The sequence below is a fragment of the Meriones unguiculatus genome, chromosome 18, assembly GCF_030254825.1.
Source record: "Meriones unguiculatus strain TT.TT164.6M chromosome 18, Bangor_MerUng_6.1, whole genome shotgun sequence".
NCBI classification, from domain to species: Eukaryota; Metazoa; Chordata; class Mammalia; order Rodentia; family Muridae; genus Meriones; species Meriones unguiculatus.
Genome location: NC_083365.1, coordinates 38,813,111 through 38,840,578, shown reverse-complemented (window position 1 = coordinate 38,840,578; position 27,468 = coordinate 38,813,111). Strand labels below are relative to the sequence as shown.

The 27,468-nt window shown below is 42.8% G+C and overlaps 1 protein-coding gene and 1 long non-coding RNA gene across 3 annotated transcripts in view; one reads left to right on the top strand and one right to left on the bottom strand.

Annotated features, from left to right (window-relative positions):
- Pamr1 (peptidase domain containing associated with muscle regeneration 1) overlaps positions 1-24,220 on the top strand; it is an 83,740-nt gene extending 59,520 nt beyond the window's left edge. For both annotated transcript variants that reach the window (XM_021629429.2, XM_060371439.1), the window contains exons 7-11: positions 13,705-13,917; positions 15,589-15,655; positions 19,488-19,720; positions 20,958-21,250; positions 23,151-24,220. In XM_021629429.2, coding sequence (XP_021485104.1) covers positions 13,705-13,917; positions 15,589-15,655; positions 19,488-19,720; positions 20,958-21,250; positions 23,151-23,687 — 1,343 coding nt within the window. In that variant the 3' untranslated portion in view covers positions 23,688-24,220. The remainder of the gene's footprint in view (positions 1-13,704; positions 13,918-15,588; positions 15,656-19,487; positions 19,721-20,957; positions 21,251-23,150) is intronic.
- LOC132648921 (uncharacterized) lies at positions 570-3,071 on the bottom strand. Its single transcript, XR_009587307.1, has 3 exons — positions 2,998-3,071; positions 2,780-2,897; positions 570-775 (listed from the first exon to the last, which is right to left on the bottom strand). It is a non-coding gene; the product is annotated as an uncharacterized LOC132648921 (long non-coding RNA).
- Positions 24,221-27,468: the final 3,248 nt, after the last annotated feature.

The window sequence follows — 27,468 nt, the reverse complement described above, 5'->3', positions numbered from 1 at the left end:
TCCATGTGAGGCAGTGTTGAGCGTTAGGAGCTATTAATTTAAATTATGATCATTGATACCTCATTTTAAAATAAATGCCAATTAGAATTTATAAAACTGAAGTGAAGAAATCACTAAAATATTCCACATTATTTTATAACAATGAATAATGACAGTAATGTAAATGATACATTAGGATAGAATCCTACTAAGATACAGCACAGGACTATATTTTTTGACCTTTCTCTTTTCATTTTATAATAGCCTAATTTCATTTTATTATTAAATCACATTTTCTTTTTGCCTATATAGCTAAAAGATTTTTAATTTTTTTTAATTGAAAATAGATTCGTCTTTCATATAATACACCCCTACCACAGTTTCTCCTCCCTCTTATTATATAATGAATGGACCTTTATGACATATTTCTATTCATACATATAGCATTCATTGAACATTCCCATGTATTCTTCAACCCTTTTCTTCCTCTCTTTTGTCTTTTGTTTCATATAGGGTAAAGTTCTGGAAATTTCATGTAATGGGGAAAAGTGTTTTGCCGGCTACAAGTTAGCAAACAGTGCTCCCTCAAATAATGAAGAAATAGGTGAAGACATAGAAATTACTTACTAGCTAAACAGCTCCCACTAACATGGGATGGAGCAGACCATGTGAGAAGGCCCACCTGCTGGACGGCTGCTCAGGCTCTGTGTCCATCTGCCTGCCCTCTTGGCTTTTGTTTTGGCAGATGAGGTCACTGAGGCAGGACTTAATGCAGGAGGCAAATTTTATGTAGGTCCTGGGTAAAGAGGTAGTCCATTAGAGCTGGGGTGGGCTGTGTGCCCATCGAGAGTGGGGGCACCAAAGAATTAACCTGAAATGGAAACAAACATTCCTGCAGCCCCAGCCCTCGATGAACTCCAGCCCCAGACGTAGGCCACAAAACTCCTGTCTTTCTTAAAGGCCTGCCTTCTCGAATGTTCCTTGCTTGATCCCCACCAACTTCAGAAGGTGAAAGCGTCATCTTTGTAAATTCCCAGGCATCCTTGTTGGTGTTCATGTGCTAGAACAATGTTTTTTTCTTGAAACAGGGTCTCACTATGTCACCCAGGCTGACCTCAAACTCACAATCCTCCTGCCTTGAGCTGTAAGTCCTGAGATTCCAGGCATGCACCATTGTGCCCAGCTCCTCTCTCTCTCTCTCTCTCTCTCTCTCTCTCTCTCTCTCTGTGTGTGTGTGTGTGTGTGTGTGTGTGTGTGTCTGCGCGTGCTCATGTGCACAGGTGCACATGTACAATTGCATACATCTGTGAAGTCCAGAGGTCAACATCTGGTGCCTTTTTCAATCCCTTTCCACCTTATCTTTTTAAGGCAGATTGTGTCATGGAAAAAAAGTTCACTGGCCAGTGAGCTTTTGGGGACCTGCCTTTCTCCACTCACTAAGTACTGAGCTTATAAAGCGCACCACCACATTCAGACAGGAGGCGGGTGCTGGGGATCCAAACTCGGGTCTGTATGCATGTGTGGCAGGCTCGTGAGCTGACTGAGCTAGCTCCCCAGCTCCCCAGTTTCTCTATACTTTTTTAAAAGATTCTGTATATATTTTTTTGAGACAGATTTCACTCTGTAGCCCAGGCTGACCCTAGAACTCACTACATAGGCCAGGCTAATGTGTAACTCTCAGATGTCCTACCTCAGCCTCCCAAGTACTGGCACTATAGATGCAAGCCCTTCTGTAAGTAATCTTGGTTTGTTTGTCTGCTTGCTTGCTTTTCAAGACAGGCTTTCTCTGGGTAGCCTTAGCTGTCCTGGACTCTCTTTGTAGACCAGGCTGGCCTCGAACTCACAGAGACCCGTGACTGCCTCTGCCTCCCTGAGTGCCGGGATTATAGGTGTGTACCACCATGCCCAGCTGATGTAAGCCATTCTGGACTAAGCTAGTCTATTCTTAATATAGCCCAGCCTCTGTGCTTCCTGTACTGTTACCAGCTCAATTTTATCAACTTTACAGCACAATAGATACTTGGATCACCTTCACATTACAGATTAATCTAGAAATATTTTTGAGCGCCCCTTCAATACTGATAGTGATAAAGCAGACGTACATGATGTGCAGCGTCTCCATAAAACACTCTTAACTTTGCCCTTTCCTAGTACAGAAGAGAGGGTCACGTGGTAGATTTCCTGACAAGGACCTTCACAAGTAAGAACTTTGGTAGTGGTGATGAGGATTAATCAATGAAGAGTCTCACTAGGTAGCCCAGGCTGGCCTTGAACTCGCGATCCTCCCACCTCAGATTCCCCAGTGCTTATATTATAAAACTGCACCACATTGGACACTGAATGCTTCTTATATGCCAGGCACTGGGTGGAAGCTCCAAGGACTGAATGTGCTTGGCATCTCAGGACTCTATCGCAAGGGAACTCTCATCACTCTCTAAGCTAAGCAACAGCATTGCCCAGGGATAGTGAGCATTTTTATACTTCTAAAAGTTGACTCTGGTAACCACAGGGAGTTATTTCACCAAGTAATTTAGAGTTAGTGTGTGTGTGTGTGTGTGTGTGTGTGTGTGTGTGTGTGTGTGTGCATGTGTGTGAGTACATTTGCACATGTCCAGGTATACATATAGAGGCCAGAGGTCAACTGTGGGTGTCTTTTCCAGGTGCTATCTGTCCTGTTTTTCATTGACTGTCTCTCACTGACCTGGGTTTGCAAATTTGGCTAGTGTTACCGATTAGAAAGCGCCAGTGTTCCCGTGTCCTTTCTTCCCCAGGGCTGGAAATACAAGCATGGGCCACATACCTTTTCTATGCATGTTCTGGGGCTCAGACTTAGGTCCTCAGGCTTGCATGGCAAGCACTTTAACTCACTGAGCTGTTTCTCCAGTCCTGTGTTCATCTTGACAATGGCCCCAAAGCTCCTGAAATTTGGGGAAAACCAAAAAAGGTTATTACTGCCAAGGAGATCCAGCAACCGCTCTCTTATGTGAGCTTATCAGATCACATAAGTGGCCTACTTACTCTATCACAGGTTGATTTGGAACAAGAAATTAAACAGCTCAGACTTTCTGAGAAATTGTTAATGTTGACCGTCTCTTGGACACGGGCAGTTTTAAATAGGCCATCCAAGCACCGGAAAGTGGTGTTTGAAAGACACAGTGTACCAGAGGCCCAAGATAATACTGATTAAGATCAAATAGCCAATTAAGCCCAGTCTCCAAATTGCTGCCAGTTGAATAAATGGCAGTGTGTGCCATCCAAGCATAACTTCACATGGGTAGCACCTCATTCACACCCACAGAGGGCTGGAAACCATCAGAGAGGCAGAAGGCTATTGACTGGAAAGGGATAAAAAGAGATGTTGGTGAAGCCTCTTTTTTTAGCTGGTGTTATTATTTCTGGTCTGTGATGACCTTCAAGGGAGTCAAACGTGTGTGCTTTAGACCAGAAATACCAAATTCAGACATGAACCCAACAAGAAAAAGCATGGAAGAGAAAAGGGGCCAGCCATCACCCACTTGTCTCTGAGCATTGGCTTTGTGTGAAGTTGAGTTTCTGAACTAATGACGCCTCAGTGAGAAAGTTAATGCCTTTTGCAAACAGAACCCAAACTGTTATGGGTTTTTTTTTTTCCTTGATTTTGGTGATGAGTGAGATGGGGGGGGGGAGAATGTGAAGAGTGTGCTAAGAATTGAAACTAATACCTCTCCATCCCAGCTTCTGCCAAAGCTAGATCACAGGGCAGTAGCTTCTATTGACATTGGGCCTGGGTCCTTTGTTATAACGCCCAGGAACTCTCATAGAGGGAGAATAACAACCCTCACTTTTCCTCAGCAGGCAACCTGCCTTTCACGAATATTTCATGTCTAAAATTTGCCAAAGGCAAATGTACTTCATTCATCACCCAGTGATTCACTATAGACCATTTGTGAAATCAAGAAGGATATAAGTGATAATAATTAATTTAAAACAAGAAGCAGAATAAGGACAATAAAAACAAAGGAGAGTGGTGAGGTTAGCCAAAAGTCACAACAATTTTTTTCTGGAGGCACGAACATTTATTTTATTCTGACCCAAGCTCCTCTCTTTTCTATATTTCCTGTATATGTGTTTGTGTGTGTCTGTGCATACAACTTTATGACTATGATTATGTGATTATGACTATGCAGCTGAAAGCCCCGCCATCTGCTCTCTGTAGAGACTCAGAGAATCTGGTGACGGAGTCTGAAGTTCAGGGAGCCAGGATGTGGCCATGTGAGGTGTAAAACAGAAGGCTACAGGGCCAGGGCCCTCCGAGCCGCTTGGAGCTCCTAGAGGACAGCACATTCCATAGGTGCTAGGCATGAAACTGTTTGGCTTCTGCTGTGCTGGGCTTTGGTCTTGCTCTAGTCCCATCCTTCTTTCTATGACAATATTTACTTTATGCCAGTACTGGAAGTACGGAAGCTTTTGATTTCACAGTGGCTGATATGTCTAAGAGTTTGCTATGTGTCTCAGGAAATGCTTTGAGATTTTGAACAGTAGTGATAGGCTGTAGAGATTATTGGGACTTAAGGAATGAACCGAATTTATTTTGCATTATGAGATGCACATGAACCTTTTGGGAGCAGGTGGTGACATGATATGGCTTAAAAGTGATAGGTTTGAGTGTCAAGTTGGCAAGGGATGGACTTGTGATGGTTAAGTAATTAGCTCATCATCTGCTTGTATTTCTAAAATATTGGATAAGCTTTTAATTAAGATTAAGTAGCATGTATTGGGTTTCATTATTTGAAGGGTACTCAAAATATGAAACATCTGTATTAATGATTTTTGAAAAATCTGTTAGACTTTGAAATTTTTATTTTATGTGAGTGCACACACACATGTGTACACATAGATAGATAGATAGATAGATAGATAGATAGATAGATAGATAGATAGACAGATACACATGAGGTCATGGGAATGAGTAGAGAACACAGCAATACTTGTGGGGAGATTGTCTCACAAGGGACCTGATATCATCTTAAAAATTCATCGAAACTGTCGCCTAGCATTTTGCAGACAGTGTGGTACAGAGCTGCTCCCATCAGAAGGAAGCATTTTTGAGCTGTACTGACTATAACACGTGCCCTGGCTAAGTGGCAGACGCTGTCTAGTGCTTTAGAGATGGCACAAATATGATAAAACTGGGAAACCTAATTACAAGTCCCCAGTAGTCATTTTGAGCAGAATGTATAACTTAGACTCTGGGTCCATTTCACTGGGCTTTGTACCTGCAGATTCAGAGGGTGTCTTTCAGACCACATAGCTGGCTGAGTGGTATCAAGACATTTCCAGCAACTTCAACCTCATGGAATCTTTGTTGCGCCCAGACTACCTTGAGCTTCTGCTGTTCGCTGGTGTTTGCTGAGGCCTTTCACACCTTGTTCAAATTCACAGGAAGCCCCCATGGTTACCTTACTTATTCCTTCGTTAGCATGCTATCTTTTGATGTGATTTTAGAATAAAGGTATTAGTCACAGGAAAGCTGATGCTAATGAAAAAGGTGTGTGTAATTATTCCCACACCCGTCAGAATGTGTCTTATTTTTCTCTGTCAGAATGAGTTGAGTCAGTCAGCCTAAAGAAATTAAACTTTCTTACAGCGACATTCCTTAACAATCTAATTGAACTGCTAAGTTCTCTGTCTGTCTCTTGGACTAGGGGTTTAATGTAGGATCTCTCATGCGCATGGGAAGCACTCTGCTACCCGGCCATATTCCCGGACCTCTCTCCACTTTTTCTTTTGAGACGGTTGGGCTGACATTAAACCATTCTGTAGTCCAAGCTAGTCCAAGCTGTTCCTCTGCTCAGCTTCCTGGGTCCCTGAGATCATACCAGGCCTGGCTAAGGATTCACTTCTTTGAGAAAGATTCTGCTAGGTAAAAATCAGACCTGAAGAATAAAGACCTTGATGGAATTCCATGATTACCTTTTGTTTGTGAGTGCCTGAGTGGGGCCAAGGAGAGGCTGAGCACACAAGTGCCTTTAGCAGAATACGCCAGAACCGCATCACTTGTGTTTCTGGTTTTGAAATGAAAAAAAAAAATCTGTCTGCACACATGAACTCACAGAGTTTTCACAAGACCTGCATGGAATCAAGCCAGCTGAAGTTCCAGCATGGATCATGGAAAGGGCTCATGAAGTTCCACCCCTGGCTGAGACACTATTGGCAACTAATGGCTGTAGGAGGAGGGAGATTAAGTTTTCTTTGGGAATGCAGTACCCATGCTCCAGTAGGTGGTCCTATGCCCATTCACATATGGGCAGCACTGACCAGGTTTAAAAAAGAGAGGGAGAGAAAACACATAAAGGTGGTAGGGAAAAGTGGTGGGGGTGGGGAACAGGGAGGAAATGGAGGGGATAGAATATGGAGGATAGTTGATCAAAATGCATCATACTCATGTATGTAGTTCTCAAACAATTAAAAATGTTTTCTAAAAGATACATAAAAATATCTGCCAGTGCCTTTTTATGCTCGGCATGGGTTGGAGAAGGGGTCGCTCTTAAATATGAAGTGATCAGCTAGCACCTCCTCAGTCCTCCAACAAGTGACATGATGGATTTTGGAAAGACAAAGTAAGTTAGTTCTTTGTTTTCGGCAGCTTTTCAAGTAGTTTTTACACATGTGAACTTACAGATTGGAGATCTAAGGAAAATGATAAATCTTCATAGAAGATTGGTGTATCACATTAAAAGCCTATTTCATTCATAACATATATTTCTTTGTGGACAGGGATATCGTTTGGGTAATGATGGAAGGGAAAAGGGGTGGTTGTGTTCCATGGCTGGGCTCTGCCCCCGTGTCTGCCAACTATCAGGGAATGGTGAGGCCGTTCCAGTATGAACGTCCTTCTGTCATAGTCAATGTGACTTATTTGGTCAGAGGACACCGGAGAGTAGTGTTATTAGTGTGCAGCAAAGAATCACTGTTCCTGAAGACAACGTCAGAAGGTCATGATGTATGGTATAATGCTGCCGTCATGTCTACTTCTCATAGATCTCTGATCCTCGTCATCCCAGATGTCAGCAGTGGTTCTTCAGGTACCAAACAGAAAGGAGAAAAACAATATAACTTTATTTACTCTAAATCTAGCACTCAGATCTATAATTGGGAGTTCAGTATTGGCCACTGCAGGGACCTTCTTCCTGCCACAGGCTGTACAGAAGCATGTTGTGTAGGCAGCATTAAATCATTAAGTCCTGAGCAAGTCTTCATTATACATCCCAAAACTTCCCATCGTCTACACTGCCTTAGCCCTTCGAGTACAGTGGGTTGACTGGGATGGATCTGGCTTGGAGTATGAGAACATTTATGGAGGTTGGAAGCCCTTCTCTATGGGTCTACCCTTTATTTTTCTCTCTCTCTGAGAACTCATTACCTAGCTATGCCGATGGCTCTGTCTTCAGACCAAGAAGGGAAGGCATGAGAGGTGCTGGTGCTGGGGATAAGAAAACAGCAGAGTTATCTTAGGATAGTTTCTCCTAGATCAAGCATTTGGGACTAGGATTTTGTTAAAGGAAGCCTCCACTCCCCAGGATCAGCCAGGAAGGGAACTGGAGGAGACAAGAAGGGAAGAAATCAGTCAAGAGCATTTGAATTGAATTGAATTGAGTTGAATTCCCAAATGCAGCCTGATCCCACCGGGGGTTTTAGAAAGTTCAAGGACTACGCCCATCTCATTGGCAATCTTTGGATGGGTAAACAGTGAGACAACATCAAGGTAATTTTCAGCTTTCTTCATTCAGTTGGGCAAGCTAGTTTTCATCCCCAAGAATGGTCCACTGAAGGATGCCAGTGCCAGCTGAAGTTGGTAAGACACACCTGGAGAAAGGTCAGGGCAGGCCCTCGTGTTGATATAGAGATATGAGGAACCTAGAGGAGGCTCTTGTAGAATTCGAGATGACAGCAGCTCTGAAGTCATCACATGTGTGCCCTGTAAATGGAAGCATAACAAACCACGGCATACAGAGCCCTTCAGGGATGAGGGACTAAGAATATAGAAGACCTTTATATGTTCATCTGAAACAATATTCCAGAGAAGTTCCCTGGTGCCGGTTTTATTCATTCTCTAGCATATTAGGACATGCCTAATTTAATGTTTATGTCCTCGGGCTAAGTATCAAAAGGAACAAGGCAATGTGCTATTTATTATTAATCATGGGATGTTCTACTTAGCAAAGCAAGGCTGCTAGCTCCTTTAGGCCGGAGATGGAGATATTTTAAATTCCCCATGGGCTTTGTCTGAAGTATCTGTCCTGCTGAGGTGAAATGAGACATAAAGCTCTTGAAAAAAAAAAATCAAACAGAAAATAATCATGGATCTGTCCAATGGGGAGATACAAAGGTTTCTATAAAGAGAACACACAGAGGCTTGGGGATTGCTTTCAAACCTGTGGGAAGGACCTCTGATGAAATGCAACTGTCTGGGAACCCACCAGGGAGATGTCTAAATGAGGAGAAACAACGGTGGGCAGACCAAATCTTAGGCTCTCTTCAAAAGCACCACAAGTGGCTGTGCAGCTATGGAAAATACAGGGAATGGGAGAGGAGAGACCATGTCCAGGTTCTGTTTGATGCAGGAGTAAAAGTTTAAGGTTTTAGTATGCAGGATTAAAAATGTGAGGGTACAGACACTGCACGTGGTACCCGAAAGTCTGAGGCAACTTGAGTTTGGAAGCTCATCATTGGGTAAACGGTACCCAAAGCCCACAGAATGCAGAAGAGTACTGCATTATGATCTGATGGGTCTAATAATAGCCCTTTAAGGCTTCTCTTTGGGATGTTTTGCAAAGTATTTTAAATTTGGAAAATTTGCTTTTAAAACACAAACATATGAAAATAAAACTTTTTTTCATTTTCTCCCCCAATTCAGCCCAAGTGCATACATGTTAGAGTCATGCGTCGCAGGTGAGAATTAATATCCAATTATTGTCCAGTCCAAAGAAAAACGAATCAGTTCTCTCTCTGAGAGCAATTGTGATTATTTGAACTCTCATACTAGAAGACCAGTGTTCTCTACCAGTGCTCAGTGGCTGAAGAGATTTCGTGGAAAATCCTGTATTAGTCAATGACTATGCAAGGCCTTTTAAATAGATTCCCCCTCCCCCCCTTGGGATGGAGAATCTATGGTACATTAACCAAAGGCACAGAATTCCAAATGTTGGCTTTAGATACTTAACAGAGAGGATCCAGGACCATTGAGAGCTTAATAATAGAAAGAGTAACAAAAATAAAAAAAAAAAAAAACTTTTTGCCTGTTAGCATTTAAGGAGTGCAAGATTTGAAAACACGGCATAAAGAAGCAAAAACTAGTCTCAGTGTTATGTCATAGATAATGACTATTTTAAAGTATATTTTTCCTCATTCCACCCACACCCTCCACTGCTTTGAAAATATATGTGAGTTCTAAATGTTTTGGGGGACTTGAGACTATGTGAATCTATAGGGCATTTTTCAGCTACTATCTCTTAGCACATTGCTGCTGTTCCATTTTCCCTTCCTTCTCATTCAGGGACACCAATTTACATACATCCCTATTTATTTTCCTGTACATTTTTGCTTTTTCTTTCTTTCTTTCTTTCTTTTTCTTTCTTTTTTTTTTTTTTTGGCCATTTAGGCTTCCTTATGTTGTTTTTTTTTTTTCTTGTAAGTATTCTTTCAGCTTATTCATACTGATCAGCCTCATTGGATTTCCTATTAAATTATCCACTGAATTTTTCATTTTATCATTGTACTTTTCCATTTTAGATTTTTTTTTTCCTGCTGTTATATTTCAAGGCTTACAGTTTTCTGTTAAGGTTACCAATCTTGTCTTTGTTTTCCCTGTGCATATTCAACATAGTTATTTTTTAAAAGTGGTATAACAAAACAACATTATCTGGATCTTTAATGAATCTTTTTCTATTGTCTGTGTTTCTCTTGATTCTGAGTTATGTGGTTTTGCCTTCCATCTGGTCATCGGAGGCTGCTGCAACAGAATGGTGTAAATTGAGTGACGATGTTTATTTCTCATAGATAGAGAGGCTAGGAAGTTCAAGCTCAAAACACTAGAAGATGACTTGTCTAATAAAGACCTACTTTCTAGTTCGTAAATGGTGCAATCTTGTTGGCTTCTTACATGAAAGAAGACAGGGGAGAGAAAGGTCTAGATTCCATTTTATAGAAGCAGGAATATCATTCATTAGGGCTCTATTGTCATCATCTAATTGCTTCCCAAGCATTCTACCTTTGAATGCCACACTACTGGATTATTGGCGTTATTAGAATTTTCACACAAGGGTTTTGAGGGAGACATAAGCATTCACTCCATTGAATATTCCATTGGATCTTCATTTAGAAGTATGCTCAATATTGGCGACATCATATATACAATATCTTAAATAATACTAAGACTTCTCAGAATTTCTGTCCCAAGGTCTCACCAAGTTTCTGCTGCTCTCTTGATTTAACTGTGGCTTTTCTTAACTCAGAAGTAAGATGTCCCATATGAAAAGTTTACATATGACCCGATTTGATTAATTTTACATAGTAAAATGTGCACATTGAAGAATTGTGGGAAGAGAGTCATATCGTCACATCCCAGGTAGAGGTGGTGATATATTCCAAATTAGCTTCACTTTCATTCTTATTTTAAAGCTTTCCCAGTGAAAGAAGTGAATGACTTGAATATTCTAAATCTTTATTTTCCCCAAAGGTTTAAGAACTTCTCAGTTTTCAAACCCACAGAAAAGGTAGCAGATACACACCCTAAGGGCCTAGCCTATGACAAGGAGGGTGTGACAGTCTATCATACTAGGACAGTGCCTCCTTCCAAGGAAAGAAAAACCCAGCTCTCTGGTTTACCTCTCCAAACCCTCAGCAGAAAGGATTTTTTTTTAACCTTCTGCTAAAGCTGATGTGGCTACAGTTTAGTTCTTTAGTTCTCAGTATTTCAGGATGAGCCTTAAGTACCATCCAGTTTCTCTAGGCCATGAGCAAAACTCAAAATGAAGAACAACACTTGTATAACACAAACTTCAGTTCTTACATTGACTGATTTGCTATATATTTAAGTAAAAGCCAGAGCTAGGCAGTCTAGTTGGAGGATCATGGCCAAGTGAATAACTCTGCCTATTGTAGGCAAGGCGCTATTTATCAATGCTAGACTCCAGCTGATTGTTGCTATATGGACCATAAATCCAAGAATTTCAGTCCTGAAGCATTTTAAAGGCCAGTCACTTAAAATCTCCCAATGTTTATGTTATGAGTAATTCCACAGTTTTACCAGTTTATTGTTATTATCATTATCATTTATTATAATTTATTCACTTTGTATCCCAGCTGTGGCCCCCTCCCTCATCTCCACCCAATCCCACCTTTCCTTCCTCTTCTTCCCCTATTACTCTCCCCTAGTCCACCGATAGGGGAGGGCCTCCTCCCCTTCTGTTTGACCCTAGCCTATCAGGTCTTATCAGGACTGGCTGCATTGTCTTCCTCTGTGGCCTGGCAAGGCTGCACCCCAAGGGGAGGTGATCAGAGAGCCTGCCACTGAGTTCATGCCAGAGAAAGCTCCTGCTCCCCTAACTAGAGACCTCACTTGGAGAATGAGTCTATGGGCTACAACTGAGCCAGGGAGACCAACAGAGCCAAAAAATCTGAGCCCTGGGGGCTCTGAAACAAATGATACCCCAACCAAGGACAATGCATAGAGAGGATCTAAATTCCACAGTTTTAAACAAGCAGGCGGGATACACTATACTTTTATTAGCGTCTCCGGGTCCCAGCACTGGCCTTTCGGCTGTGTGTTCAGAACTGAATGTGTCTGTTCCGGGCAAAGGCAGCAGCATCTACTGCTTCCTCTGCCTGTTTTTCCCACACCAGAGATACTCCTTGAAAACATAGCACTGGGGTTTTCTGAGTCCACTTGAGGTGCCAAAATTGCACTTCCCTGTTTTGCCATCTCGGTATTTTTGAACAGCTTGCTCAGTGAGGTCTCTTTTCTCACACTTAAAATAGGAGTTTAGGATTCACTCACAAGAGGAGTTGCTTACATTACATAACCCCAAGGCATACAGATTATGACTGAGCTATTGCCATATGGCCCATGGACAGTCTTTAAATAAGGTCAAGCCACTTATTTGGCTAGTTCTAGCAATCTTCTCAAGGGATACAGGATTTATCTATTCTTAATTTTGGAATATTTTAGAGGTATTGTCTGAAGGGAACTTCTCTTCTTTCTTGGGGGCGAGTAACTAAGTTGCTGGGAAGGTGACTGGGGCAGTTTTAGGGACCAAGGCCTGTTGAATGTACATGGGACTGTACTTGGGGACTGCTCCAGAGGAGTGAGTCTGTGTCTTGGAAGAAATGACAGAAAAGAAACCAGAGATAGGTGCTGGAGAGATGGCTCACTTGTTGCTCTTGCAGAGAACCCAGGTTTTGTTCCCAGCACCTACATAATGGTGCAGAACAATCTAGTTCAAGGGGTTTGATTCCCTTCTTCTGGCCTCTGTGAGCACCAGGTACAGCCTTGGTGCACACATACATGCAAGCCAAACACTCCTATACATAAAATAAATATTTTCTTAAAAAAGAAACAAGGATAGCTGAGAGCACTATTGGTTTCAAATTCAATAATTAAATGTTGGATTCTTCAGGAGTCTCACTGTCTTTCCCTAGACTGCTCATGTTCATCACTGTGTCTTAATCTGTTTCAGACAATTATGCTCCTTATCCAATAGAATATTTCCAGGCCATAACTGAAATGCTCAGAATAGCTGCTGCTGCTGTTAAGTCTCCGCCTGACAGAAATGAAAGAATAGAAATTCCTTTGTAATGAATGTTAAGCATGCAGATGGAAAGGTCTGTTTGGAGATCAGGGACATCTGTTAGATCTACAACTATGTAGTGTTATTTTGTTTGATATTATTGTGTGTATATGGGTGCTTCGACTAAATCTAAGTCTGTGAACCACTTACGTGCCTGGTGCCTGAGAGCCAGGAGAGAGCGTTAGGTCCTCCTGGAACTGGGGTCATAGACAGTTGTGAGCTACCATATGAATGATGGCAACCCTAGTCCTCTGGAAGAGGAGCCAGTGCTCTCAATTCCTGAGCCATCCATCTCTCCAGCACTTCCCTCACACCCTAGTTTTTTGTTTTGTTTTGTTTAATTTTGTTTTAACTAAAACAAAACTAAAACCATTTTCTTTCTGGAGAGGTCTAAACCCAATTTAGGTAGGCACGTTTGTTTTAAGTCAATTCTGCTTTCTGAACACACAACCTTAGTAGGAAACCGGAAGAGTCTGGGTTAATTGTCTAAGTGTTAGGAAATGAAATGTATAAAACAGCACCACCAAAAAATAACAACCACCACATACATAACTGAGAAATCTAGGTGACATACTGACGTTGTTCAGGCTTGCCCAGTTTGAGAGAGAAATGGAACGATATCATCTAGGGCCAAACTTATTATTTAGTGTCAAGCTTATTATATTTCTAATGAATGATTTCTCGAGTTAAGAATAAGTCGTGAAAAAGAGGAAGCCACGCTGAAGACATGCTTTTCCACAATGCTGTTCCTCTGGGAGACTCTCTCAAGCACTGCTGTTAGCAGGCTCTGTGTCACTGTATTTTTAATTCAATGAAATGTAAAAAGAATCTATTCTAAAATCGGATGACTCAGACTTTCAACAGTTCTTTTTTTTTCTTCTTCTTCTTCCACTTCTAGTCCTTGAAGAAAGAAACTGCTCAGACCTTGGGAGCCCAGTGAATGGGTATAAGAAAATCACTGGTGGCCCTGGGCTTCTCAATGGGCACCATGTAAAAATTGGCACGGTTGTGTCATTCTTTTGTAATGGCTCATATGTTCTTAGTGGCAATGAGAAAAGGACTTGCCAGCAGAATGGAGAGTGGTCGGGAAAGCAGCCCATCTGCATAAAAGGTAACTCACGGATGCCGCTGGATTCTGTAGATGTGCATGGAGTCGTTGTAACTCTTTGGCAGCTCCCATGCCTACTTTATAAGTCCCTAGAATAATGTTTTCTTGTAGGCTCACCCTCAAACCATATGTAACTCTTGGCTTGGAGAGAAACCTTTAAAACCATTGTTTCTTTCTTTCCTGGGTCCCAAGAAGACCTCACTCTCACCTTACTTAAGGTGATGGAGAAGAGCAGTTTTCAAAAGATGGCAAGGCTGAGTTTTATATTTGTAAATCAAAGGACAGAATTTGTAAGCTACCTTGGTTGTGTCCCTAATCAAAGAGCCAATATACATGTGTATCTTGCCACCTATGTGAGGAGAGGCTATCTCATGTAGATGCCTAAAAACAAAAATAGCAGACTTTCAAACATCCAAAGGGCGGTTATAAGAACAAATGAGTAATTCTGAGAAAAAAGAGAGGTCAGTATTCCTGAAATAGAGCTGATGGTGTAAGGCAGATAGGATTGGTAGCAGTCAGGAGGGATTTAAGGATTTAGGACTTGCTGGGATGATATTACAGATGAAAGAGAGGAGAAAGAAAAGACGGAAGTGGAAGCATTTGTCTTATGCTTAGCTCAAGGCAAGCCATCTAGGAAGTAACATTTAAAACATAGGTTGGAAGCAGAAACCCCTTGACTGTTGTGTAACAAGGCTGGAGCCCCCCACAGTGGAGATGCAGTCACTCCCTGACTTTATCCATTAGTTGTTTGGGGCTGACACCTTCCTTACAGAGAAGAAAAGAGTGTTCATGTCCTAGATTGTCAAGACCATTGCTTCCACCCTTCACTCTCTCTGCTGGGTGTTTGTCAACAACCTGAATCATGGGGAAAGGAATGAAAGAGAAAAAAGGGCTAAGTGTGAAAGGGATAAATCACTTTAGACTTTCGCCAGAAGCGACTTTCATCCTCCCAGCACAAGGCCTGGTGTTTTATTTCATTAAGTATGGGAACGGTGTTGCATATGTCCTTGGATGTTTTTTTTGTCAACTTTTCTCTTACAAATTAATACAACCAAAGTACTCTAAGTTGCTAATTAGAGAAATGTTGGCTGCTAGATTGGGAAAGTGAGATGGGAAGGACTCGTTTTCCCTGGAAGAAAAAAAAAAGAACGATTTCAGTGAATTGCAACTGGGCTCTGAGTTGTCCTCTGGTGACTGCTAGGGACCTTCATTGCAGAGACAGGACAAGGAATGGTCGGTTACTCAAGACTTATTCATAATTGACACTGTGGTCTGATTTTAAACAAGGACTTTCTAATTCCCTTTGTGGGAACCTATTTTGGAACCTTCACTTTGAGTTTTATTCTTCTATGATCTAGTTTGCCAACAACATTCCCATGAACAGATGGCCTTAATCTATGAACTGCCACTGTCCCAAGTCATCACTGCAGAGTGTTCCCCCCTCCTCCCCCAGAGGGACTACTGAGTTTTACAGAGGTAGCTCTCAGGTTGGATGAAAAGCAGCTGATATCTTGCTAATTGCACTCTTGAAGCTTTTCCAACCCATGCAGCCTTTGAGACTGGGGAATGAATGTGTGGTGTTTGGAAGGGTGGGAGTCAGGTGTTATGCTAGATAGCATGATGTGAACAGTGAAAATAGAGAAGGATCATATATCATGGTTTATCTGTTTGTAGCATGCCGGGAACCGAAGATCTCAGACCTGGTGAGAAGGAGAGTCCTTTCGATGCAGGTTCAGTCAAGGTAAGACCAAGCACCTGAACTCTGCTTTCAAGGCTAATGGCTATTTCCCTTCTCCACTTGCGTTTGGCCAAAGACGGCCTGGCATTTCTTAGGGACATTTAGTGCTAGCTGGTCATGAAAGAATGGGGCTTGTTAGATGGAGGCTCATTAGCCAGCTGCTTTTGGCCAAGAGGTAGCTACTATTGGAAGAAGTACAAGTTTTATTGGATCGTGGGAAAGCAGATGGCTGGGGAGAAGAAGCAAGGCTTTCCTGATGATCTTTGAGGAGTTGGATTTTAATACTTTAGTATTCCTGAAATAACTGCTTCTTTATTATAGCAGCTTCTAGGAGCTGGCAATTCTACTAAGACAAGCAGCCTGCTAGGGTTTAGGAAGATGGTCTTGATGATGACCAACCATATGAGGCAGACTGATGGAGCCCAGGAGCCAGAGATAAATGACCAATAAGAAAGGCATGAACACATACCCAGTGTTCCTCTTGGGAAGACAGATGAGGCCCACCTGGTAGCAAGAAAGGAGGCCATTTCTACTTTCCCTCTACATCCTGTCTTACCCTCTCTATTGCAGTTGCACAGGTTTCTTTGGTTTTCTTTTTAAAATTATTATCATTTATTACAATTTATTCAATTTGTGTTCCAGCTGTGGCTCCCTCTCTCATTTCCTCCCAGTCCCACCTACCCTTCCTCTTCTTCCCCTCTGCCCCTCCCCTAGTCCACTGATAGGGGAGGTCCTCCTCCCCTTCTATCTGACCCTAGGTTTCTTCAAGACTGGTTGCATTGTCTTCCTCTGTGGCCTGGTAAGGCTGCACCCCTCAGGGGGAAGTGATCAGAGAACCAGCCACTGAGTTCATGCCAGAGACAGCCCTTGTTCCCCTTACTAGGACACCCACTTGGAGACTGAGTCTATGGGCTACATTTAAGCCAGGGTTTTAGGTCCTCTCCATGTATTGCCCTTGGTTTGGGTATCATTCTCTTCAGGGCCCTCAGGGTTTTTCTTTATTGTTGTTTGTTTGTTTGTTTGTTTTGGCTCTGTTGGTTTCCTTTTGGAGCTCCTGTCCCCTCCAGGTCTTTCTGTCTCCCCCTTCTTTCATAAGATTCCTTGCATTCTGCCTAAAGTTTGGCTGAGTATCAGCCTCTTCTCTGATACCTCGATCAGTAGAATCTTTCAAAGGCTGTCTGTGGTAGGCTCTTGTCCTGTTCCATGTCTTCTCCTGTTTCTGATGTTTGTCACATTTGTCCTGCTGAATGAGGATTGAACATCTTTGGTTTTCTTCTACCAGTCCAAGCATAATTCTGTTTGAGAAACTTCTGGCTCTTTCAGTCTGGGAACAGCTTCTACTGGATCTCACAGAGGCTTAGCTCCCCCTCCCCACTTTCAGTTCTCTGTTCTTTTTCACCTGGTGGAGAGATTGTCTCTGACTGTTCTTTTATGATTATTTAAATATTGTTGTGGTATTGGTGAATGAATCTAGAGCCTAATGCATGTTAGATAAATACTTTATGGCATCTCCCCAGCCCCCAGTTGTCACTTTAAATAAAACTAACAACATCACATGTGTCTTGACACCACATCAGTTTGCTTCCATTACCTGGTTTTCTCTGGCCTTCACCATGATTCTGATTTCATCTTGGCATTCCTGTCTACTCCTCCTCCTCCTCCTCCTCTTCCTTCTTCTTCTTCTTCTTCTTATTTTTATTCTTATTCTCCTCTGCCACCTCAAATGCACAACTTACAAGTAAAAGCAACATTGCTTGCTTTGTTCATGCTCAATTTTTCCTGCCTGAAACCATATAGAAACTACATTAAGGCCATTCAGTAAATAGTCGTTGAATGAGTAACTTCTACTGAGAGCCAAGGGTTGAAATCCTGCTTCTGCCTCTCTTTAATACTGGTTATGTTTACACAAATTTCCTGAAGTTAAATGGGCCTTCATTTTCTCTTCTGAAAAACGGGGGTAATAATGGTCCCTGAGGACTGCTGTGAGGATTAAAACCGCACTGACAACGGACACTGAAAGCTGTGTGCCAGCTGTTGCTCTCGTCATTTTGCATAGATTAGTTTATTAGTTCTCACAGTAACCTCTGAAGCTGGGTATTTTCATTATTCTTTGCATCTTGTTAACATTTCCTTGCATGTGTGAAAGGGAACTGAGGTTCAGAGGAGTTAAGTGGCTTCTTCAAAGGCCTGAACAAGATGTCCCTCTAAAGCAGAACCGACTTGGATTATTCTTCAGTGAAAATCACCAGCCACATCTCACCCCTGCTCAGGTTCTCGTCTATATTTGCCTTTCTTCCGGCAAGGTGTTCCCTTGGGAACAATGGCAGTAGAATGCAGACTTTGTCTCTTCTGTGATCTTGGTGGCTTCCCTGGGGTGGGCACTCTGCCAACTGCAGTCTCCTGGCTGGCAAGGAGGCACCTCTGCAGCTTTCCCTGCTTATGTGGTGCTGCCTGTACAGGAATTCTGAGCTACACAAAGAGACAATAGGGCTTCCTAATGTTGCAGCAGTTTGAGTGGGAGATTAGGAAGCAAGGTGCTGGAGTTTTCCTGCAATTGGGAGAGAAAGCCTAAAATCTAGTTTAGGCATCATCCTGAAAGACAAGCTGATGAAGGGGTGGGAATATTCTCATGTTCTGCAGCTTTCCAAAACAAATAGTAGCTTCAGTGACCAAAAGATAAGCAAATCGCTCATTCAGAAGCTCCCAGACCTGCCTATAAACAGAGCATGAATATTTGTTGAATGAAGTCACTGTAGACTGAATGTTTCTTGAGACAAACACTTCAGAGATACAAGAAATAGATTTCATCTTAAACATCAAATTAATATCATAGAGACACGAGGGTGGAAATGGTGACTATTAAGTGCTATCTTGGGTGTCATCTTCCTTTCCTGTGTCCCAAACCACTCTTCCCCCCAAGTACCTCTCTGGGCTTCATGTCCCCATTCATTATTACACAGGGATGAAGACATCAGTTCCTCCATGACCCTCAGTCTGCCGACTGACAGCCACTACGCACCAACAGAAAGCAGCCACAAGATGTGGGATATGTGCCTCTCTCCCCAAAGAGCATCTCTAGGGGCCTCGACTTCAAGGCTCATTTAATGCCCCTTTCACATTTACATGAAAGGTTTTGTATTTCTCCCAAGCAGTGTCGCCTGAGAGAAAGTTCTAGTCTCTGAGGTGAACTAATTACATTTGCTAATCGTCAAATCAAGCTACTGTATCAACACAGTTTAGTTCAAGTCAGTTCCTAGTATTGCCCCATTATGGTAATGTTTAGAGAAAAGAATGTGCCTGGCTTTCTCTCATTCAAATTAACTCCTTTTCCTGTTTAATTTTGCGATTAAATGTTTTCTCCCTCATTTTCTCTCCCTCTCTCCCCTCTGTGTGTGTCTCCCCTTCCCTTCCCCCACCCGTATGTGTCTACAAAACAGCACAACGTTTGGATAGCAATATTATGTCAGACTTTATTCTGTTTGGTTAAAATTCTAGGTACTTGGAAGCATGCCAGGAACAAAGGAATACAATATTGAGTGACATAAGAGAATTTATTCAGTAGTAAAAGGAGAGAGAGTAAGGAAAGGAAAGAAGGAGGGAAGGAGAGAAAGAATAAACAAGAGGGATGAGAAAGAGAACGTGCGTAGAAGAAGACAGGGAGAAAGAAACAGGATAGGAGATGAGAGGTGGTTTCCTCTCATCACTTTGACTCTTCTGTGATCTTGGTGGCTTCCTATAACCTATAACCTATAACTTATAACCAATGTCAGCATGGGAATTGGATGCTAAAGTCTTACTCTTTGTTCTTTCTCTGGTCCTGTGTGCCTTGATCCAGGGAGACACCGCTACACCAACTCTATTCCACAGCCTTCAGCAAGCAGAAACTGCATGATGCCTCCACCAAAAAGCCACCCCTTCCATTTGGAGACCTGCCCCCTGGATACCAACATTTGCACACCCAGCTCCAGTACGAGTGTATCTCACCCTTCTACCGCCGCCTGGGAAGCAGCAGAAGGACCTGCCTGAGAACTGGAAAGTGGAGTGGGCGAGCCCCATCCTGTGTCCCAAGTGAGTCAAGGCTCATCTTTGAATTTGAGCCTCTTTCTTTTTCCACAGCCATTTGTGAAACAAAACAAAACAAAACAAAACAAAACAAAACAAAACAAAACAAAACAAAACAAACCTATATTGTTGAAGGCTTTTATGGGAAGTTTAATTGAACAAGGGCACAGTCTTCCATTGCTTTTCCTACTTTAGTGACGTCTGGAATTCCACAATGGGAGTTCCTCTCCTTTTTGCTTAAACTTACTATCCAGAAGAAACTGACTCATTAAATCTTAGAGGAATAGTTAGAAAAAGAAAAACAATAATTAAATACCAAGCGGGGACAGATAAAGCTAAAGCTGTGAGAAGACTTCTGCCTTGTCAAGGCTCCACTTTCACACTTCATATCCAATGGTATTAACTAACTAACATGAATTAACTAACGGGGTGATAGATAATGTGAGACATTATGTGGAAGTTCTGGATTAGACGCTTACACAGTCTCACCCTCCTCTCTCATCCTTTTTGTGAAAAGAGAATAGTAGCGCTAAGTTTGTTGTGGTTACGCTTATGGAGACAGTCATGGGATTTTGCCTGTTATCATCGGACCAGGGCTCTCAAAAAGCCCCTAAAGTCATCATTATATCCCTGTACATTTTCTAGACAAAGAAACAAATGATCTGTCCAAAGCCTTACTATTGTTTCATTGAACTACAAACCTTCCCCCTTTAACTCTAGATTTCACAGCCAACTACATGTAAGAGAGCTGACTATGACAGAAGGGATGGGTGCTAAGGAACTAGCGTGACAGGTACTTGCATGAGGACTGGGTACAGTGACATGTGCCTGCGATCCCAGCTCTGAGGGACAGAGACAGAAGGATCCCTAGGGTTTCCTGGCTAGCCAGTTGGGCCAAATTGGTGAGCTCCAGGGTTCAGTGAGAGACCCTGTCTCAATGTATAATGTGGAGGGAAACTGAGAAAGGTATTAATACCCAACATCTACTACTGATCTTCATATGTATATGCACATGTGTCTGTGGGCTAGCACACACATGTACACACATAAAAGCATACATACAAATACAGCACATGCATTAAATTACATCAAAAGAAAGAGAAAACCAGGTTGGTTGACTTAGTGGCTGTCACCTCCATCGGGTCCTCCCATTAAAATTTGTACTGTCTTGGTTGAGTGATCCATTTGCCTTCAGATGGGAATGGTCTGAGCTGAGCCTATTAAACTGATGTTTTCTTTCCAGTCTGTGGAAAAATTGAGAGTGTTGCTTCTCCAAAGACCCAAGGGACCCGCTGGCCATGGCAGGCAGCCATTTACCGGAGGACCAGTGGCGTACATGATGATGGATTGCACAAAGGCGCATGGTTCTTGGTCTGCAGTGGTGCCCTGGTGAATGAGCGTACTGTGGTTGTGGCTGCCCACTGTGTGACTGACCTGGGGAAGCTCACCATCATCAAGACCGCAGACCTCAAGGTTGTCTTGGGAAAATTCTACAGGGATGATGATCGGGATGAGAAGACCATCCAGAATTTACGGGTGAGAGGGGGCTTTCTTGGAAACTCGAGCTTTGACTCAACCAGCTGTGAGCACAGGAGAACAGGCTCTCTTTCAGCCCTGTTCTCCTGTGAGAACATCAATTTAGCATGTCAGTGTCCACCCCAAAGCTTGGCATGCAACAGAGGCTCAGAGTTTCATACTGACAGACTCTGATAGCATGCCATCAGTTGTCCTCCACCCCTTTGCTGGTTTTGAAAATACAGTAGAGCTAAGTATCAACTATTACTGTAGTCTTCAAAAGTCATTCACCTCACAGTAAAATATACATTTACTTTACCTAGTAGCATATGCTGTAAATTATAGTACACTGTACACTGATGAAGCTATTTGTTTTTTGTTTGTTTGCTTGTTTGTTTTTGAGTTTTCAAAACAGGGTTTCTCGGTGTAGCCTTGCTTTGAAGATCAGACTGGCTTCAAACTCCCAGAGATCTGCCTGCCTCTGCTTCCTAGAGTGTTAAAATTATAGGCACATGCCAACTCACTCAGCTCTAAGCTATTTGTTTAATGGATATCCCTGTTTGAAATTATTTGTTTCAGGAGGATGTTGTGACTTGTTACTGTACCATAACTACCCATATCAAGATAGAATAATAGGTGTTTCTTAAATGAAAAAAAAAAAAGAGAAGTAGTTGTCTGTCATACTTGGAATAGGGAATTCTCACAAATAAGCTTTGAGGACATAGGTTTTATCCAAGATACTTCTAACTACAAAATGCTTCTCCCTTGTTCTGTGCCCTTCTTCCATTCCTCCACCTTTTCATCTGTCCTACCCTATCCTTCTTTCCACCTGTCCATCCATTCTTCTTACATATCCTTCTATCGTGCATCAGTTTGTCCATCTGTCTATACATTGTTGAGCTCCTACAACATGTAATCCATAGAAAATATATATAGAAAAAAAACATGTATATTTTCTCTAGTCTAATGGAAGGGAGAGACCAGAATATTATGGAAAGTATTTCATAGAGAAACCCTTTAGGAAATAAGGCCATGTAATAGAACTATACATTTAAAAATTGAAAGATAGGAAAATGAGCTTTTAGAAGCTCCTGTCAAAAACATTAACTAGCAAGATATGAAATACTTAGGAAATACCATGTGGAAAAGTCTTATAGAATATTCCGAGAACATTCTTTTCTTGTTGTTTTTTTATTTAACTTTTATTATTTACACTTTATTCATTTTGTATCCCCCATAAGCCCCTCCCTCCTCCCCTCCCGATCCCACTCTCCCTCCCCTTTCTGCATGCATGCCCCTCCCCAAGTCCACTGATAGGGGAGGTCCTCCTCTCCTTCTTTCTGATCTTAGTCTATCAGTTCTCATCAGAAGTGGCTGCATTGTCATCTTCTGAGAACATTCTTATGGACAGAGTCTAAGAGAATGTTGTTAAGAAACATGGCTCTGTCTTACCGGCTTGAAGGTACATGAAATGCTTACAGTGGGCGAGGGATGGTAAACCAGAAACTTGTAGGCCTTACAGATCAGTTGATTGGACATTAAACAATTGAGATGTTTCAGAGAAAGACTTGGAGTCCATTCTCTGGTAAAATCAGAATGCTCGTCACATCTCTGTACATCAGTGATCATTTGGTACAAAATACTGTCTGCCCACTTTAGAGGAGATGTGAATGTCCACTTCTTCAGCCTTTCTTGGAGACTCCGCTTATTTAATGCCACCTTCCAGGTCCCAGTACACATTTGAGTTGACAACTCTGAAAATACAGCAATTACTTTCTATGATTCCTGGGACATCATATTGTCAAATAACTATAGCTGTCAGTTAGACAGTTTCTCTCAATAATTTGGCCCTTAACTGGCCTCTTCTTGCCCACTCTGGAGTTGGCTGTTGATGACTGGTATCTCTTCCTTGCATTTGTAGATTTCTGCTATCATTCTGCACCCCAACTATGACCCCATCCTGCTTGACACTGACATCGCCATTCTGAAGCTCCTAGACAAGGCCCGCATCAGCACCCGTGTCCAACCCATCTGCTTGGCTACCACTCGGGACCTCAGCACCTCTTTTCAGGAGTCCCACATCACTGTGGCTGGCTGGAACGTCCTGGCAGATGTGAGGAGCCCTGGTTTTAAGAATGACACACTACGTTCTGGAACAGTCAGGGTGGTAGACTCACTGCTCTGTGAGGAACAACATGAAGACCATGGCATTCCAGTCAGTGTCACTGACAACATGTTCTGTGCCAGCCAGGACCCCAGTACCCTTTCCGACATCTGCACTGCAGAGACGGGGGGTATCGCTGCTTTGTCCTTCCCAGGCCGAGCATCCCCTGAGCCACGTTGGCATCTGGTGGGGCTGGTCAGCTGGAGCTATGACAAGACATGTAGCAATGGCCTATCCACAGCCTTCACAAAGGTGTTGCCTTTCAAAGACTGGATTGAGAGAAACATGAAATGAACCAGCTGCAAGGCCACTGAGATGCTTTTCCTAGTGCCCATCTGTTCATATGATGTGTAGCATGGCGCAGACCTGAAGCCTGAGTTTGCCCATGACCTTGGCTGCTGAAAAGCTTCTGGTTTCAGGGATAATAGCTCACTAGAGGATGAGCAGAGTTTACTTTCTGGCAGGGAACTGTTTTCCTGATTGCTTGGAAACCATCTAAGAGATGATGCCAGGTCCTACAAGAACTGAATTTCTTCGAAGAAGACTGTGTGAATAGAATGAGAACCTCCCAGACCTTGTCTGCCTCAAAAGGGTGTGAGTGTCATAGTCAATTTTGGTTGAAAAGGTTGAACTGGGGAGGTCTGGGCCGCACCAAGCTTCACTCTAAGTTCCAAAGAACAGCTTGCATGACAGCCCAGGTCAAAAGAGCTTGGATATGACACATGCTCCTGTGTACATCGTCCCAAGATTTTCTGATCCTCTTCCTTTCTGATCTTCTGTACACATTTCAATAAAACAAGGTCTGACTTCTGACCTACAAAACAAAAGCCCTGCTCTCGTTTTTGCTGTTTTTATAACTTACATGGATTTGGACCAATTTTTTGGTGAGGGCCCCTTAACATAGTACCAAAGGGTATCATTTTCCAATGCTTCTGTCAAATGCTGTCTTTTCTATGCCAGTCATTGGAGGGTCATGGGCCACGTCAGATAAGACATGGAAAGGAAAGTACTAGTGATGTGCTGGCTAATCTAGACTGTAATCTCAGTTGGACTGAGAGCTGCCTAGATCGGCACATCTCAGCTTTCCATATTCCAACCTATTAATTCAGGTGAAAGAAAGGGGAAGAAGGAGACAGTCAGGCAGTGCAGCATTTTCTCTCTGTTTCCTTGCCGCCATGATGCAAGCTTCTCCCTTCCGCCATTTCCTTCCCATCATGATGAAGTGAAACGCAAAAGAGACGCAAAAGAGAATCTTTCGTCTTCAATTATTTCTCTCATGTCATAGCAACAAGACAGTTCAGTGCAGAGTAGCTGATTCCAAGTGTGTCTGCGATTCTGTGTCAGTCCTAGTATAAAACTGCTTTGAACCCTATAAATATTTAAACATTTTTATTACAGTTATGTATTTATTTATTTTGTGTGTGTGCACATGTGAGTGTGAGCGTGTGTGCGTATGTGTGTGAGTGTGTGTGCAAGTGTGGAAGCCAGAAGGCAATTTTCAGGGTTAGTTCTCTTCCCCACTGTATGGGCTCAGGGAACACACTCAAATCATCAGGCTGCCATTATACACTAAGCAGCCAAAGAAAGGTTTGTGTTTCCCAAGCAGTTGAATTTGAATCACATGTTTGCTTACACCAGATTTGATCTGTCAAGATCCCAAGGCTTTGAGGTTTCTTACTATGTGAGCATCCATGGAAGACCCCTCTCACTTCCCACTAGGACAGAGGACAAAGCAAATTCAATCTGATAAATACCTTCTATAACCTTTCAGTACATTCTCTCTTAGGGATCGACTGATACGTCTAACATTCTACCTTCTTTTCTCAACACAAGGTTTTTTTTTTTCATTTATTTATTTATTTATTTAACCACTTTACATCCTGATCCCAGCCCCCTGCCTCCTCTCCTCCCAGTCCCACCCTCATGACCCCCTCCCACATTTTCCTCTAGGCCTTCTTCTCAGAGAAGGCAAGTCCCCCAAGGGGTACCAATCTACCCTGGCACCTCAAGTCTCAACAGGACTTAGCACATCCTCTCTTCCTGAGGCTCAACAAGCAGCCCAGATAGTTGAAAGAAATCCAAAGGCAGGAAACAGAGTGAGAGACAGCCCCTACTTCCATTGTTAGGGGACCCACATGATGACTAAGCTGCACATCTGCAACACATGTGTAGGAGGTCTAGGACCAACCTACACATGCATGGTCTTGCATGGTCTTCGGTTGGTGGTTCAGTCTCTGTGAGCCCAGGTTAGTTGACTCTGTAGGTCTTCTTGTGGTGTCCTAGACCCTCTGGCTCCCTCAATCCTTCCTTCTACTCTTCCACAAGACTCTCCAAGCTCGGCCTATTGTTTGACTGTGGGTCTCTGCATCTGTTTCCATCAGCTGCTGGATGAAGCCACTCAGAAGACACTTATGCTAGGCTGCTGTCTGCAAGCATAGCGGAGTATCATTAATAGTGTCAGGGCTTGGCTCTCTCCCATGGGGTGGGTCTGAAATTGTACCAGTCAGTGGTTTGGCATTCCCTAAACCTTTACACTTCTTGTAGGCAAGATGGATTTTGAGTGGAAGGTTTTATGAGTGGGTTGGTGTACCCCTCTGTCCGCTGGAAGTCATACCTGGTTACAGGAGGTGGCCACTTCAGGCACCATATATCCCACTGCTAGGAGTCTCGGATAGGGTCACCCGCATAGACTCCCCTGTCCCAGAGATGCCCCCCCACACACCAATTTCAGTTCTTTCTCCTCCCCTGCCCCCAACCCCTGCTTTCCCAACACCTGATCCCCATTCCTATTATCCTCCCCTCCCCCTCTCTCAACAAGTTCCCTCCCTCAATCTACTTCAGATGTCTATTTTATTTCCTCTTCTGAATGAGACTCAAACATCCTCCCTTGGCCTTCCTTGGCTTTTTTTTTTTTCAATCTGTGGATTGTAGCATGTACAGGTTATCCTGCACTTTATTGCTAATCTCCACTTTTAAGTGAGTATACACCATGCATGTCTTTCTGGGTCTGGGCTACATGGCTAAGGATGATATTCCATTTTCTTGCCCACAAGAGAGTGTCTTAGAGGCTCACATCCCTGAGCACTGAGATAATGGGGGAACCCCTGAGTTCATGCTGGTTGTTGGGTGTGCGTGGTGGGTCTTTCCAACTCCTCGGTGTTTTCCTAATATTTAGTGGAGGGTCTGTCTGGTTTCCAAGTAGCTCTGTAGTCCTTCCTGTTGACCCGGCTTCTCCTCAGCCCTTGTGGGGACTGGCATTCTGTTATTGACTGTTATTTGACCCTGGTGTGGTAACAACTTCCTGGTCACAGCGTCAATGTCTCTAGAGACTGCCTAGCCACATTCCCTGTGATATCCTCTTCTTACATGGGGAGCTTGTGGGGACTTCTAAGTATTTCCTGTTCCATATAAGAAAGGAGAACCCAGGCCTGGAAGACATTAGTTTCCTACCCATCCAAACAGGAACTTTATTTTGCCTCTCCCTGTGTCAGTGAACTTTGACCTTAATGATGTCAGCCCTAAGACAGGAGGTAAAGATACATATGTGATCACGTTTTCCTCTTCACCTTTGTGCCTCTATACATTTCTCTGAGCCAGAAGAGAATTACATCTGCTTTCTCTTTTATCACACTTTCCTGGGGCTTTCCATGAGTCATTTCCTCCTCCCTTCACACAACCCTTCTCCTTCTGGCTTAATCAAAAAGCAGTGTGTTAATTACTTATTACAAATTACCCGACATTTGGTGATTTACAAGAAGACCCATTTATTCTCACTTAGATAGTTTAATCTGAGGTAGGAGTGGACTTTCTGTTAATGGGGCTGCCTGAGTCACCTACGCTCCTGTAAGTAACCCCAGTAAACTCACTGGTTCACTAGGCTAGACATGGTGGAGCAGTTTCTTGTGTTTGTCGCCAGGGCCCTTTCTGAGGTGAATAGTCACTAGTTCACATTTTCCTACTAAGTCACATAATACCTTCCACGGCACTTGATCCATAGTTTGATGGCCATAGTCCCCAGCATATCTCTCTTTCTTGCACTGCTCTTGTAGACCTAAGTACTCATTCTCACTGCAAA